The sequence below is a fragment of the Vigna umbellata genome, chromosome 3 (assembly GCF_029865625.1).
Source record: "Vigna umbellata cultivar VRB3 chromosome 3, Vumbellata_1.0, whole genome shotgun sequence".
NCBI lineage: Eukaryota > Viridiplantae > Streptophyta > Magnoliopsida > Fabales > Fabaceae > Vigna > Vigna umbellata.
Window position 1 is genome coordinate 14761247 of NC_142167.1, and position 17157 is coordinate 14778403.

General features: G+C 37.0%; 2 protein-coding genes across 4 annotated transcripts; one reads left to right on the forward strand and one right to left on the reverse strand.

Moving 5' to 3' along the window:
- The first annotated feature begins 420 nt into the window (after positions 1 to 420).
- IPT2 (tRNAisopentenyltransferase 2) lies at positions 421 to 7400 on the forward strand. Its single transcript, XM_047302628.2, has 10 exons — positions 421 to 716; positions 800 to 879; positions 982 to 1050; positions 1178 to 1250; positions 1349 to 1470; positions 2616 to 2690; positions 2955 to 3365; positions 6440 to 6515; positions 6614 to 6777; positions 7086 to 7400. The coding sequence occupies exons 1-10, from the start codon at positions 506 to 508 to the stop codon at positions 7236 to 7238; spliced, it is 1434 nt and encodes a 477-aa protein (XP_047158584.1). The 5' UTR covers positions 421 to 505; the 3' UTR covers positions 7239 to 7400.
- A 6506-nt stretch (positions 7401 to 13906) lies between these two features.
- Positions 13907 to 16819, reverse strand: LOC124829167 (pentatricopeptide repeat-containing protein At1g07590, mitochondrial-like). Of its 3 annotated transcripts, none has more exons than XM_088109184.1 (3): positions 16387 to 16819; positions 15670 to 15982; positions 13907 to 15496 (listed from the first exon to the last, which is right to left on the reverse strand). In XM_088109184.1, exons 2-3 carry the CDS (start codon positions 15955 to 15957, stop codon positions 14246 to 14248), a joined length of 1539 nt encoding a protein of 512 aa, XP_087965310.1. In that variant the 5' UTR covers positions 15958 to 15982; positions 16387 to 16819; the 3' UTR covers positions 13907 to 14245. The 3 variants fall into 3 exon arrangements, with proteins under 3 accessions (XP_087965310.1, XP_087965309.1, XP_087965308.1); XM_088109183.1 differs by having other exon boundaries at positions 16334 to 16819; XM_088109182.1 differs by having other exon boundaries at positions 15670 to 16819.
- Between the last annotated feature and the right edge of the window lie 338 nt (positions 16820 to 17157).

Sequence of the window (17157 nt, forward strand, 5' to 3'; positions counted from 1 at the left end):
GAATATTATCAAGAGATAAATACATAGATAAATCTAATTTAAAAAAAAATTATAAATTAGATTTAATTAATAATTTAATTCTTATATTTATTCTCCACTTGATATTCAATTAAGTTTTTATTAAAAGATTTAATATGTTTTATCTTATTAAATTAGTATTAAAAAAAAATTTAAAAGTAGTATCAGAATTAATTTTCTGTATTCTTTTTCATTTTATTTTAGATATTGATTTTATCACATGACGCTTTTAAAGTTCATTAATACTAATTTTAATAAGTCACTTGGAACTCAATTGAATTTAAAAAAAAATCAATTAAGTAAAAAAAAATATAATAATCAAAACAAATGAAAAAATAAAATATAAAAATAAATTAAAATAGAAATAAATAGAGAAATGTAATTTTTCCATTGAAACCCTAAAACGTATGGAAATAATTCGAATATTTTGTCCCAACATCCAAAGCTGACATTAGGGGAAGAACGTAGAGTGAAAGAAAGGTTAACAATGGCGTCGGAGAGCACAGTGACTTCAAACTCTACCGACGGTGAACGACCGAAGGTGGTTGTCATAATGGGACCCACAGCTTCCGGGAAGTCGAAGCTTGCCGTTGATTTAGCCTCTCAATTCCCCATAGAAGTCATCAACGCTGATTCCATGCAGGTCTACCGCGGCCTTGATGTTCTCGCCAACAAACTCCCTCTCTCTCACCAAAACGGTACCAAGTACCCTCGCCGCACCTGATTATTCTCCATCCCAATCCCGTTCCGTTTCTGAAATCACGTTTCGAATTTGCTGCAGGAGTGACGCATCATCTCTTGGGAACTGTAAGCCCCAACGAAGAATTCACGGCTAAAGCGTTTCGGGATTCCGCTATTCCCGTATGTCTTAATCGATGAATCAAGAGAATCCACTTATTATTAATATTATTATTATTATTTGTTATTTGCTATTATTATTATTATTATTATTTTAATTTTCAGATTATTGATGACATAGTGGCTCGCAATCATTTGCCTGTTATAGTTGGGGGTACAAATTACTATATCCAGGTTGGGATTTTGAGTGATGCGTTCTTTGTGTCTTGTTGTGTTCATCATTTTATTTATTTATTTGAATTTCTTATAATGATTAATAATGTACTTATATGGCTGCTTTCTACTTATTAATCCTCTTCAGGCTCTTGTGAGTCCGTTTCTTCTAGATGATTCTGCCGAAGATATGGATGAAAGCTGTGTGGGTGACCCACCTGGTATATTATTATGTATTTGGTGCTTTCTCTTACTTTACTTTTTTTTTTCTATTTCAATTGATATATACTTATCCTTTATTGCATTTGTAATTTTATAGGCATCACGCAGTCTGAGAACAGTTTCCCTGCTGAAAATGATGGTTCAAGCTATGGTTATGATCTGCTCAAGGATATTGATCCAGTTGCTGCTAATAGAATCCATCCAAATAACCATAGAAAGGTTGAGTATAATTTGATTATTTATCATTTACACTTCTAGGTACAATGAAAGGTCCGTCTTATTTGTGCACTTGGAGTTACGTATGCAACAATTCCATGATGGTTATTCTGTTTATAATGAGTTCAGTTTTGTTGAATGCCTATGTAAAAACTTTTACATCGTCCACCAGTTAAATATCAGTCAAAATTTTACTTTTAAAATAGTTGTTGCAAAAGTCAGCATCCGAATATGCATGGCAGTTTATGATGGTATAACGACTCTTAAAAAGTGGATTTAGGTCCAACTCTACCCTAAGAAATAAACTTGCAAGATGATATCTGTATTAGTTTATATACTATAATTTGGTTATATCTCTAGTTAATGTAAAATCTTTAATATAGTCTTTCATGCCAAGGAGTATAAATTTCGCATATGGAACTAGATATTTGTGCAGGTAACACGATATGACCAACAAACCTTATTATTAAGGTAAGCTTTGATACTACTTTAGAAAGTGAAGTTAGACCAAAATCAGTTTTACAAAACTTGCTTGCAAACAATCATCTATATTATTAATGTATTTAAATTTAATTCATTTAATATATGAAGCATGTATAAGTACTACCCTTCATGCTAAGGATTAAGCATCTTGCATGTGGAACTAAATACTTGTGCAGGTGGTACAATATGTGCAACAATCTTTATTAAAATAAACTTTGATATCATCTTATAAAGTAAATTTAGATCTAACTCGATTCTACAAAATTGGCTTGCAAATGAACCTCTGCATATTAATTTATTTAAATTTAATTCATATAAAATTAGAGCATGTATAAGTACAACCCTTCATGCCAAAGACTAAACCTTGTTAAGGTAGACCTCGATATCATCTTAGAAAGTAAATTTAGGTCTAGTTCAACTTTACAAAATTGGCTTGCAACTAAGCATTTACATTATTAATTTATTTAAATTTAATTCATAAAATATATAAGGCATTTATAAGTATGTTTACTATTGTAGTCTTATGATTTTAAAGTTCCAGCGTGTTGTACATCTATTGGGACCAAGCCATATGGTTTTTCAATTCATTTTATAACATTTAAATATATATGAAGTGCCTAATTGGGAATCATCAACCCGCATACTTGTGTTTCAATGGGTTTCAGATAAATCAATATATTAATTTGTACACTCGCACGGGTGTTCTTCCTAGTAAAGTTTTTCAAGGAAAGGCAGCAGAGGTTTGTTTTCTTTGCCAATAGTCAATTACTGGAATTTCAATATGATCTCTTTTCCCTTTGTCGACGTATAGTTATATAATTATTTTTCCCACTAATCACATTACCACACTATACTCATTCTGTTCTATTGATGGACAATTGGTGTGGGTATCAAGTGGATCAATAATGGAAAAAGGATGTTTAACTTGCTAATGTTTTGTTGCAATGTATGGTGATTCTTTTTTCCCCTTATAAATAATATTGGTCTTACTTGTGGCAGGGCAGAATTGGGGTCAAGTTGACAACTTAAGATATGATTGTTGTTTTATATGTGTGGATGCATCTCTCCCTGTACTGGACAGATATGTAGAGCAGAGGGTAGATTGCATGATGGACGATGGATTACTCAATGAAGTCTATGACATTTATAATTTGAATGCAGATTATACTAGAGGTTTGCGGCAGGCCATTGGTGTCCGTGAATTCGAGCCTCTTCTTAGAACTTGTGTTGTCAAAGACATGTATGAAAGAGAGAGGGAACTGACTGAAGGATCCAGGGTAGAAAAGGGCAAGACCTTGTTTAATGGTAATTTGATGGAGTTGGTGAGATCTTCCAATGATACTGAATCCATAACTCTTTTGGAAGAAGCATTTGAAAAAGTAAAGGTTAATACCAGGAGACTTGTTCGCCGACAGGTAAAAAATAATGTCTTTTGTTTTCTGACTTCCTTAAACAAGCATTCTTGGATGAAATTATTTTGGCCGAGCATGCAAGGAAACTGAAAATGTCATTTTCTGTATTCACAAGTTATAGAAAATTGCCAGTACCACTGAGATGATTAATAATTTTGACTTAGACGTTTGAAATACATTGTCCTTTCTGTAGAGCATTTAGTTCACCTGCCATTCGGCTGTACAGTATGACTATTTATTTGTTTTTTCTATAATTTATTTGTATTATTATTATTAGCGTTTTCCTGTGCTTCCTAGAATTAGTGTTTGTTAGGGTATAAGGTGGGAGATAATGATAAGGGTTGGGAGGTAATGAGAAGGAGAAGAAAGGTAGGAGGGAAGTGAGGCCGAACGATATTCACCGTAAAGGCCGAACGGTGGAAGGCATTGAGAGGTAAGGCCGAACGGGGGACAAAGGGGAATGGTCAGGCCGAACGGTGACAACGGGGGCGACCAAGCCGAACGGTGGGAGACAGGGAGCGACTAGGCCGAACGGTGGGAGGCAGGGAGCGACCAGACCGAACGGTGGGAGGCAGGGAGCGACCAGACCGAACGGTGGGAGACAGGGAGCGACCAAACCGAACGGTGGGAGGCAGGGAGCGATCGGGCCAAGCGGTGGGAGGCAGGGAGCGACCGGGCCAAACGGTGGGAGGCAGGGAGCGACCAGGCCGAACGGTGGGAAGCAGGAAGGACCTGAGCCGAACAGTTGAAGAATCACCATCTTAACTGCGCAGCGGTTAGGGGGGCGAGAGCTAATTATAGTAAAAGAAGCACAATAAGAGAGAATATTCAGTATAAGTTAATTAGAGTAAATAAATATATATATCTTAAGAAATATTCAATATAGGATATTTATAATTAATGATATATGCTAGGATAATATATGGGGAGATATTTATATTAAATATAAGGATATTTATATTAAATATAGGGATATTTATATTAAATGCAGATATATTCTAGGGAAATATTTAATAAGAGATGTGCGGAAATAATTAGTATAAATAAAGTTAGAGTCTAGGATTAAGAGTATGCTTTTGATTATTGAGTTTTGTGACAGATATTATTGTCTTGTGAGGGAGGTTATGCTCCCAAAGTAATTGAAGGAGGTTATGCTCCCAATTATTGTTTACCCTTGTTTATTCAGATATTACCATCAATAAAAGAGATTCATTCATCCATTATCATTCGTTTATTGTTCTATTACGTGTGTGAGAGTGTGAAAGGTTGTATTTGGCTAGTTTACGTACTCAGGTACGTAACAATTGGTCCGACCTACCGGATTCGTCAAGGGAGGAAATTGCCGGATCCTATTGAGAGGAGGAAGGACATCATGGAGGGAAGAGTAAATGCAATTGAAGGGAAATTGGAGGTCATAGAAATCTCCATGGGAGGATTGGGGGCAGCGGTCCTGGAACTAGTGAAGGTGATGGGAGAGCGAGGTCGACGGCATGAAGGAAACTCAGATGGAAGTCAGGGGTCTGTCAACGGGAGAAAGGAGGAGGAGGGCGAGAGAGATGGTGGCAGGCTAGATGGTGGACACCGAGAGGAGCATCTGAACTGGAGGAAAAGGGTAGATCTACCCATTTTTGAAGGAAGTGATCCGTTGAATTGGATCAATAGAGCGGACAAATTCTTTGAGCTACAAGGAATATCGGAGGAAGAGAAGTTGCGCCTAACCTATATCAGCATGGAGGGAATCGCGGAACACTGGTTTAGATTTTGGAGGGAGAAGGCCAGGAACCGTTTGTGGTCAGGATTAAAAGAGTCAATGGTGATCCATTTCAGAGGAAGAAACCGGGGAACCGTTTTCGAGAGACTGGCGGCCTGTAAACAATCAGGAACCGTGGAGGAATACATCCAAGAATTCGAAGTCTTGGTAGGCCAAATGGAAACAATACCCAACACACAGCTGATGGGGTACTTTAGATGCGGAATATGTGAAACAGAGGGAAGAAGGAAGGTGCTTTAGATGCGGTGATCGGTTCGGTTATGCTCATTACTGTCTGGACAGGAGCTTGAGAGTCACGATATTGGCGAAAGATGAGGAGGGATGGCCACCACCCGAGCCTCCAGACCTGAATTGATGAGGAGCCATGAGATCAAGCTCCCCGATTCCAACCTTGAGGACAAGGTTGTTTTGCAGCAGGGTGTAATGTTAGGGTATAAGGTAGGAGATAATGGTAAGGGTTGGGAGGTAATGAGAAGGAGAAGAAAAGTAGGAGGGAAGTGAGGCCGAATGGTATTGACCGTAAAGGCCGAACGGGGGAAGGCATTGAGAGGTAAGGCCGAACGGGGGACAAAGGGGAATGGTCAGGCCGAACGGTGACAACGGGAGCGACCAGGCTGAACGGTGGGAGGCAGGGAGCGACCAAGCCGAACGGTGGGAAGCAGGAAGGACCTGAGTCGAACGGTTGAAGAATCACCGTCTTAACTGCGTAGCGGTTAGGGGGGCAAGAGCTAATTACATTAAAAGAAGCACAATAAGAGAGAATATTCAGTATAAGTTAATTAGAGTAAATAAATATATATATTCTAAGAAATATTCAATATAGGATATTTATAATTAAGGATATATGCTAGGATAATATATGGAGAGATATTTATATTAAATATAGGGATATTTATATTAAATGCAGATATATTCTAGGGAAATATTTAATAAGAGATGTGCAGGAAATAATTAGTATAAATAAAGTTAGAGTCTAGGGTTAAGGGTATGCTTTTTATTATTGAGTTTTGTGACAGACATTATTGTCTTGTAAGGGAGGTTATGCTCCCAATTATTGTTTACCCTTGTTTATATTACCATCAATAAAAGAGATTCATTCATCCATCGTTTATTGTTCTATTACGTGTGTGAGAGTGTGAAAGGTTGCATTTGGCTAGTTTACGTACTCAGGTACGTGGATTCAGGGCCATGATAACGGAAACGTTAAATAATGTAATTGATCAATATTCGTTGGTGACAATGAATTATTGAGGTTTGTACGGAAGCTTAAAGTATGACATTAATATTGAAGCTATCTTCATGACAGAAGAGGATGCTCAGTCGACTGCAAACATTGTTTGGTTGGAACATATACTACGTTGATTCCACAGAAGCAATATCGAGTAAGCTGTTTTAATCATGTTCCCTGTATTTTCTATGTTCATCAATTAGCTCGTGTAATATCCTTGGATTACATTCATTTAGTTATGTTATGTTACAGGCAAATCAGAAAATGCATGGGCACGCCAAGTAGTTGAACCTGCTGTGAAGATAGTTAAATCTTTCTTGAGTGAGAATGGAAGCTTGTCATCCACCTTTGGGGCTTCAAATGACACAGGGATGAAAATAATGCAAAGGGACCTCTGGACACAATACGTATGCAAGGTCTGTAATATTTTATGATCCACCTTCGTGAGACATTTTTTTTTTTGTTAATAACTTACATGAATGTTCTTTTTACTCTGGAAAACGAGTGTGGTGATCCTTATGGCGTTCTGCATTGCAATACAATTTTCACCTACAGAAAAAAACAAGTGGAAGCAATTTGTTAAACTACCGTCTGTCGGATTTTTGTTTCTCGAAAATCTTTCATTTGAATGACAAATTTTTCTGTATGAATTACTACAAGGAGTTTGTGACTTGCATCATCAAACTCAAACATTCTGTTTTCTTACGAACCTTCCTTTTGACAGGCGTGTGGAGATCGCGTTCTTAGAGGATTACATGAATGGGAACAACACAGACAAGGTCGTGGGCACCGAAAACGTATTTCAAGTCTTAAGAGCAAGGGCCAATTTCCTGGTTTCGTGGAACAGAAGGTTGAGTATTCTCAGTGTGAACAGTGACAATATATCGTATGATTTCTGAAATTAAAAATATATGGGTATAGTTTATAACTTAAACTATGCTTGTAGTTTTTTCTTTAATTAAATGTGTTTTTTTATCTTTTAAAATATTCATTTTAATATCTTACCTCTTAAATTTAAATAAATATTTCTTTCAAACTATAGTTATCTTCAATTTTATGGTACAACTTTGATTTTTTTCTAATAATGGAAAGAATCATGAAACTTAATCTATTATATTTATTTATATGAAAATAAGTAGACTAAAAAACCCAATTTATGTGTGAATAGAAAAAGACTATAAGGTAAAGATTGTTCGAAAATTGAATCATAGAATAAACAATTTAAAAAATTATATAAATGTGTCCAAAATCGAAAGTGGTAGAAATAAAGACAACATTAACTAGAGTTAAAAGGATAAAAATAATTTGTTTAAAAAATAAAAATTCATTTATCTTTTAACAATAACTACCTAAAAAGGTAAATGTACATGCTTATTTAACTCGATATTTTGTAAGAAAAAGTACGCAATTAACTTTGATGGTTTTTATTCTCACATGATTTTGGTTTTAGTCTCTACTCGAAACTTTGATGGTGTTTATTCTTCATAGTTTTAAAAATCTTATTATTAATCCTTAAAATTGGACGACGTTAACTTTTAGTAGATGTGACTAACCGTCAGTCCACGTATAATGTCACATTCCCTGAGTACTTTTAATTGACGTGGCAGCAAAGGTGTGGTGGTCGGTCGACCTGAAGCTCAAGTTATAATCTATTCGAAGTATCAGAATTTTGAGAAGAGATGCAAATTACATCAAATTGATGAGACCAAACATTATATAATTCAAGAACGAAAGGGGTGTTTCAAATAAATAACTCATGATACTAATTGTTAAGAAAAGGATATAGAAAGATTCCAAGATGCTTTTATTTATAGTAATGATATTTTCCTAATTAATCAACTAACTGCATGAGTAAATCTCAAATAACTTCCAAATTGTGTATTGTTGATGACTGATTATGTTGACCTATTTGATGCTGAGCATGAAGTTCTTTCATGAGTTTCATCTGAATTCTTTTGCCATTTTAGCATTTCGACTTACGTAGGTGATATATTTTGGTTCAAACAACCTCTCTTTCAAATACTTAAAAAAAATTTTGTTCTCTCTCAATTTTCTTATTTCCTTTTTCCTTTTTTTATAAGTAATGATTTTCATTTAACTCACGTTTAAAAGTGATAGGTTGACTATCTCATATATATCCTCTAAACGTTCAGCTGTAGTTACATCTTTAGTATACACATTTTTCTGGTGTACACGTAGTTATAAAATATTTCCCATTGAAATACCACGCTTCATGTTGCCTTCTGCATTTTATTTTTGTGACTCAGTTTATGCTTTTAGGTTTGAGAAGTTGCTGCCAGTATGGTGGATTTGAATTCAAGGTGCCAAAAATTGCTTGTCCGAGTTTTGTGGGTTATGAAATTTCTTAAGTCTGGCCTCTGCATCTCCATTTATTGGTTTTCGTAGCCTATAAGGTATATACTTATCTGTCTGAGAAGGTCAAAAATTAGTTTTAGCTTTTCTATAATCTCATAGTGCAACGTGGTTTTTACTTTGATAATATATTCAACTCTATTTCTGCCATATTAAAGTTCTTATTTAAAAAATGTGTCGTATATTCATGTTAAAAAATTGTGACATCCAATTAAGAAAATTATACTCTGTATTCCAAAATAAATAGTCTTTTAAGATTTACAGGCTGATTTTGAAATACTTAACTAATACAAATTCAATAAAATAAATACTCTCAATTTTTCAACTACAATTGTCTTTTTCAATATTGATTATTCTTAATTATATTTAAGGATATTGTTGGAAAAATTACTGAAAAAAACTAAAATATAATTCTGAAAGAAAAACAAAAAGGCTAAAAAAGACTATTATTTAACAGACCTTTCGACAGTCTTCATCAGACCAGTTTTGTGCAATATATTCAGACCCTTTCTGAACCCTTCAATAGTGATTGTCCTACACATAATGATTGAAATAATTATGCCCAAATAATTCAAATTAATTAAAATAAGAATTAACAGTCTAATTAAGCTCAAATAGTGAAAATGAAACAATAATAGACAATTAAACACACTTCACTAACATAATATGGTGCGGAAAGCTAAGTGAATAACACAAAATAGAGACTCATCAATAGGTCATAAAGGAATTAGAGCACAAGAGGCCAAAGTTCAGTACTCAACTACAACACCATTAGCAGAGGCCATCAACTGTTGAGATTTCGGTCTGGTGGTCGGCCACTCGGTCTGGTGTTCGCCACTCAGTCTGGCGGTCGGCCACTCGGTCTAGTGGTCGGCCTGGTGGTCGACCACTCCTTCTGGTGTTCGACCACTCAGTCTGACTGTTGGCTTGATGGTCAGCCACTCGGTCTGGTGGTCGGCCACTCGGTCTGATGTTTATAACACCCCTTCTATGGGTGTCGTGCAGAATATATTTTTTTTTCTACACATTCATTAAAGAAAATAACTTCTCATACCATTAGTGAATCCAAAAAAAAAAAAATTAAACCTTACAATCATAAATGTCGTTTCCAAAGCAGAAAGTGAAATTTAAATAAAATACATGAGCAATGTTTTTCATAATACATTTTATAAAATCCTAACAATTGGCCAGCGCACTCCTTGCTTTAAACAGCTCCCACTTCAACTGTAATATCAATTGCTCCCGTATAACATCACACATTATACAATCATTGCATTCACATGGGCAAAACACAAACAAACAAGTAGGATGAGCTACACCATCAACATATGATAAGTATTGTTGGAAGTCCCACATCGACTAGAGATAAGGCCAATTTATAATATATAAGTGAGGTGCAAACCTCACCTTAAAAGCCGGTTTTGTGGGGTTGAGTTAGGCTTAAAACCCACTTTCTAATATGGTATCAGAGCCATGGTTAGTGCCTATCCTAGCGAGTTCTAAGTGGACATTCTATTCTTCTATTCCACCCGCAATCGGGCCGCTATTGGACCATCCAATTTCTACTATCACGCACGAGATGTCTATACCTCGGCGTGAAGGGGGTGTGTTGGAAGTCCCACATCGACTAGAGATAAGGCCAATTTATAATATATAAGTGAGGTGCAAACCTCACCTTACAAGCCGGTTTTGTGGGGTTGAGTTAGGCTTAAAAACCCACTTTCTAATATGGTATCAGAGCCATGGTTAGTGCCTATCCTAGCGAGTTCTAAGTGGGCATTCTATTCTTCTATTCCACCCGCAATCGGGCCGCTATTGGACCACCCAATTTCTACTATCACGCACGAGATGTCTATACCTCGGCGTGAAGGAGGTGTGTTGGAAGTCCCACATCGACTAGAGATAAAGCCAATTTATAATATATAAGTGAGGTGCAAACCTCACCTTAAAAGCCGGTTTTGTGGGGTTGAGTTAGGCTTAAAACCCACTTTCTAATATGGTATCAGAGCCATGGTTAGTGCCTATCCTAGCGAGTTCTAAGTGGGCATTCTATTCTTCTATTCCACCCGCAATCGGGCCGCTATTGGACCACCCAATTTCTACTATCACGCACGAGATGTCTATACCTCGGCGTGAAGGGGGTGTGTTGGAAGTCCCACATCGACTAGAGATAAGGCCAATTTATAATATATAAGTGAGGTGCAAACCTCACCTTACAAGCCGGTTTTGTGGGGTTGAGTTAGGCTTAAAAACCCACTTTCTAATAAGTATCACACAATCAAACTCACCCACACTACTTATACAACAATACAAGTTCATCTATCTCCATATCATTCATGTGATCATTATCACCCTATGTCTCTACTCGGACACTCTACCTATTTCATCCTTATGATCTCTTCCTAGCATTACCCTTGCTTTGGTAACCCTCGAATATTACATAATCTCTTTATAGTTATCTAATTCATATCACGTTCTTCCTTCTCGAGACTAGGTGGTTCAGGTTAACCCAATATTTTTCTCCACTGTCCCACACAGGCGAGAAGTTAATAATTCGTGTCACTGATCTCCCACTGCCTCACGCAGGCGAATAGTATAAATACCTCCCCCCCACCGCATCACACGGATCTGAAGGTGAATGGCTCGAATCTTTCTCACTGCATCACACAGGTGAAAAGACACTAACTCTTGTCGCTGATCTCTGACTACCTCACGCAAGTGAATAGTATAAATACCTCCCACACCTCATCACACGATTTGAAGGTGAAATGCTTGAATCTTTCTCATCGCATCACACAAGTGAGAAGGGGCTACACTCGAACCTCTTTCACTGCCTCACAGACAAAGAGAAGTCCTCCCACTGCCTCACGCAGGCGGAAGAACAACACCTTTGAGTCTCGTTTTCCCATCTCCTTTCATTTTCCACTGTCTCACAGGCGAGGAAGAACTGTTCTGACTAAACCATCATAGTCAAGAACAAAATACCCATATCCAATTCTCGGAACCAACCGAGACTTATCTCACATATATTCAAACCATCCTCAAACTCAAGTATGACTCACTCATACGATCTTTTTACACTATTCTAAACATTCATATCATTTCCCATTCACAATTGGGAATACACATTATGCTATCATGCCGAAATAGTCACAAATATATCAATTTCATGTAAACAACACAATTAACCATTCGGTTCTGCACAGGTACACACTAAACCTTTCGGTCATCCACGCTCGGCGGATTATTTACATCGCTCGGCCATTCGTCTGCACTACTCGGTCGTTCGCTTGCCGTTGCTAAACCATTCGGCTCCCTTCACCACACAACATGCGCTCACACTACTCGGTCATATCACTACTTCAATTGTTCGGCCATTCGATCTTATAAAGGTATTCAGCTCTCAACTAAACAATTTGGTCACATACTTAATTGTTCGGTACTACACTACTCGATCAAATGCATCAAACTGTTCGGTCTCTTACTTCGTTCATGTGTCCGCACTACTCGGTCACTGCCTCAGAATGTTCGGTCCTAGACATACTTCCCACTATTAATACTATTTGATTACCTTACTCCATACTACTACCATATTATTCAATTTCCCTTTCCTAATACCGTTCGGCTCACTTACTCTTCTGCTAATATCGTTCGGCTCACTACTCCCTCATTACTACTGTTCAGCTCACTTCTCTTTTATTCCTCTCCTCGTACTTTTAACATCCTAACATATGATCATTCATCCAAAATATGTGATTTTCGCACATAGCATAAAACTTAGCTAAAACTCACATGTTTCCAAAATTTTCCAGATTTTGTTCCAACTCAAATCCCCATACTACTGATACCAAATTATCCATGCCAAAAATCTATCTTAAAGATTGTTTCGGTAGATTTTTACAAGATCGAGAGACAAACCTTTGCTGACGTGTCTTCCTCGCCTTCGAACGCCTGAATTGTCGAAGTCGCTCACTTTCCTTTAATCCAAGCCGCTCGATCCTATCCGACCGCTCGACCTTCAGTAGGACCGCACAGTTGCCTTCTGGACAGAGAGGGGGAGGTGCCTGTAAAAGATACTCCGACGCTCAAGTTAGGCGTGTGATTTGGAGAGCCTCAGCTCTTGGTTGAGTATTTAGTGAATTGTTATCACAACTGAATGTTTGAGAATATGAGTTGAGTGTGAGTAGACCCTGAATGGAACGTACCTAACTTTTGGCCCTGGCTTTGTATTTATAATTTACCTCATGGATCCTAAGGTGATATAAACCCAATAAAATATAAACAAAATAAGATATAAACATATTACTTGAAAATCCTGTTAATTGTTTATAACCTGCTTATCAATATCTTTAATTAGATATTCCTTGATTATTTTATCATCTGCTGTTAATCGTTCGACCTCCACTGGGTACGATACAAAGATCACCTCCAGATTATCAAAAAATCCATAACTTCAATTCATTAACAAAATCTCACATTCATCATATGCTTAAAACCAGTCATCCGAGTCATACAAACTCTACACATCACAAATACATATTTTACTAACTCTCTACCGTTCTACATATTTTACTAACTCTCTATCGTTCGGTATTAATTTGGATCGTTCGGCCTTTAACTACATCTATTGTTCCTTACATCTAATCAAACTGTTCGGCCCTTAATTGCTTCTCCTGTTCAGTATATCTATTTATAATTGTTCTGTTTATACTATTCCAGTGTATCCTTCCTCTAAAGTTTTATATCATTCCAGTCACCAGAGATCTCATATTGGTCCAAGGTGTGTTCTGTCCCTCATATTTCTTATCCCAGTGAACAACCCAATTCATCATAGATCTCATATATACATACATATATATATATATATATATATATATATATATATATATATATATATATATAAACATACACACGAAAATTTATCATCAAATCAACGTATATTCATTACATTCAACAAGTATTCCATCACAGTTCACACAAAAACTGCAGATCAGGGTTAGCTCCCCTTCTTAACCTCACCCCAAGTTTCCCACATACTTAGAAACTTCAATCCAAGTATTAACGTAAGTGCAGATCATCTCACAACAAACATCCATTCATATTCAGGATATTCACCAAAATTATCCATACAATTTTCTGCATAATTTAGAAGACAAGGTTTAGGTCCCCTACCTCTTGAAGACTTCCTCAGCAAACCTTGAATTCTTCTCACGGGTTCTGCAGCACTCTATCCTCCTTGCCGTCCAAAAGTCTTCAACTCACACTCTCTCCCAGATTTCTGCATCACTTAGCCAAAATTAAGGTGCAGAACCACTCCCCCCAACCCTCGGTATTTATCAAATCTACATATTATGCTCATCTTTACATTATCAGTTGTAAAAGGCAAACAAATGGCACATGCTTCGTACTATCTCTTGTCTCTTATTGACTCTTTGTCCCGCAATTGATACATATGTAGCAGACAGAAAGAAAACAAAATACAGATAACTTATTGAAAGTTGTCATCCAAAATCAAGTTCGAAATTGTTCAGCAATTTTTAAAAGACTGTAGGTTTCAGCATCTGGTCTAGCTCCCCCAAGAATCATTCTTTTCAAAAGATTTGGATCATAAATCTCAGCTTTTACATAAGCCTTAATCAAGGTATTATATACAAAAGTATATCTACAATACTTTGCTTTATGAAATTCTTCAAACAATCTCTCAACATTTCCCACATCACCTTTTTCAGCAAAAACCTCAACAATTGAAAGAGTGGCTTCCAACCACGGGGTTGAATTTCTAACCCTCTTGCTAATTGTCAAATGCAAACCCAAGTCTAAGGTCTTTAAAGCTTGCTCTGCCATACCAGATCTTAAGCAGCCCAGAGCAAGTTGACGATAAGTTATGCCATTTGGTTTACACTCGCTCGCCTTCATAATTTGGTACAGTCTAGCCCCTTTGTCGACAAATCCATGCTTGCAGTATACAGAGATCATTGAATTGAATTGCTCTACAGATTTCAATCCTTTGGTTGATTTCATTTCTAACCAAATTTCTTCAGCTCGGTTTAACTGTCCAATCCTACCAAATGCTTCAATGGCTAGCATGTAACTTTTAGATCTAACAGAGGGGAGTTCTTGAATGATGGTCCAAATTCTTTCCAGCTCCTTCTGGCTCCCTAGATACCCATACAAAATAAGTAGGACATCCAATGTTGACCAGTTATTCCCTGTAATAGACTTCTCCACAGCTTCTACATATGCTTCAGTTGCAGTATATAATCTGGCCACTGCATGAGCAATAGCCATAATGCAGTAAGATATTTCATTTGGTTCAACCTGTGCTTCTTTCATTCGACAGAAGACCTTCAACAAATTCTCGAGATTATGTTCACTGGCCTCTATTTTCATCAAAATATTGTAGGTGGACACATGTGGGGGAACTTTATCAGCCTTCATTTGGGTGAGCAACTTGGGTATCATCTTCTTGCGCTCTGGCGATGAATGAAGAATTATGAGACGGTTGAAAACCAAGTGCGAAATGGGAAACTTCAATTCCCTCATTCTCTTCATGTACTCAAGTGAAAGCCTTATGACACCCTTATCCAAGCATGCAATCACTAGATTGTTGTAGAGCAACTCATTGTGAAACTCAACCGGAATTCGGGAGAACAACTTCTCACCATGTGAAATCCCATGAACCTTAATTGTAAACTCAACAAGATAAGAGTAATCCAGTTCCCTAGGTCTGTAGGGTCTTTCCCTGATTACCCATTCCATCACCTATCAATCAGCACAAAACGGTAAAACCTTCAGTATATCTACTCTATCAAGTACCGACAAGCAATACATTTTCCATTCTACAACATTTAAAAAAGAAAAATCCAACATTGCTTAAACTTAAATAGTCACATTCACTATTGAGGGATCAGACTATTACTACACATATAACTGACCTGAAGGGCACGTTTGTTCTTTTTGAGCTTCCTGAGCCGATTAATGGAGTGAAAGACGTCACCGCCGTGAACGGGAAAGCCATCTCTCATCCAACTGCGGAAAGCAGAGCCAACGAGTTCTCCTTTGGGGAGTCTCTCGATTCTCCGAGAGAGGGAATCCTGGTTTTGTGTCGCTTGAGCACAGAACAATTTCAAGGTAAGAGTGCCACAAGGTGTTTGACGTATTAACTGAACCAACCACTCTCGTGCGAAGAAGCCTGTCACACTTCGAATGCTTTTGTTTATCATCGTAAACCCGAATAATCACACAAGACTGCAAGGTGTTACAACACGTTCAGCTTTAGTTACATCTTTAGTATACACATTTTTCTGGTGTACACATGGTTATAAAATATTTTCCATTGAAATACCACGCTGCATGTTGCCTTCTGCATTTTATTTTTTCTGAAAGCTAATAAACATTGCAGAATGAAAGCTCATAAACATAACAGCAGCATTACAACGCAATTCATGAATTAGAGCTCAAAACGAACTTAAAGCAACAACTTAAAACGCTATTCAAATCTGGAAACGAAGCAAAACGAAATGGAATTTAAAGAGCAGAAACGTAATGGGATTTAAAGCACACAATGAAATTGCAATTAAAATGAAAAAGGTTCAATACATTAAAAGTAAAAGAAAGCAAAACCGGGGAAGGAAGAAGAAGAAGCTCCCAACTTGAAATCCTAGAGCTGAAAAGGCTGGGAGGTGTTTATATAACCCAAAAGACCAAAATGCCCTTCTAATGATCATCAATGAAGAACGCCCAGCCATCAGCTCCTAATTCAAACTCATAGTTCGCCAAAACAAGAAATAGAGGAAGAGAGGAACAATCATCAATGAAGAAGAGTGGTGCTTCTATCTTGCGCACGAAAGGAGATGCGAAGGAGAGGAGATGATGACGCGGTGGTCGGCGATGACTCCGTCAACAATGGATGTCGCCGGTAATGCCTATGGCCAGGCGGAAAGACTGACACGGCGGCTAGCTCTGCGGTGTTAAGGGCGCACCTGTACGTGAGGAAGTCGATGCTTCTTTAGGTCTCCTGATTGAGAAAGAGCGGGATGGGCCAACCCCTTTTTCTTTTCCTGACTACGTCTTTTGTTTACCTTTCTTTATTTTATTTTTGTTTTTTTATTTCTTATCTTGTTCTTTTTTTTATTATTTTTCTTCTCTTGGTTTTGGTCAGGGCCAGCTTTTTTTGTCTCTCTGGTCCAAATTTGTTTTTTTCTGGGTCCGATAACACTACTAATAAAAAAAAAAATGTTTCATCTTATACCTCTCTTATCCTACACTTTCAAAAGTTTCATTTTTAATATGAAATATGTATTTCCAACTTTTTTAAAAAATTTATTTTTCATAAATATATTTTGTTTTCTTCTCTTTTATTAAAAACACTTTAATAAATACTTTTATATTTTTTTCTCTTTCTTATTAAAGTCCCTCTACAC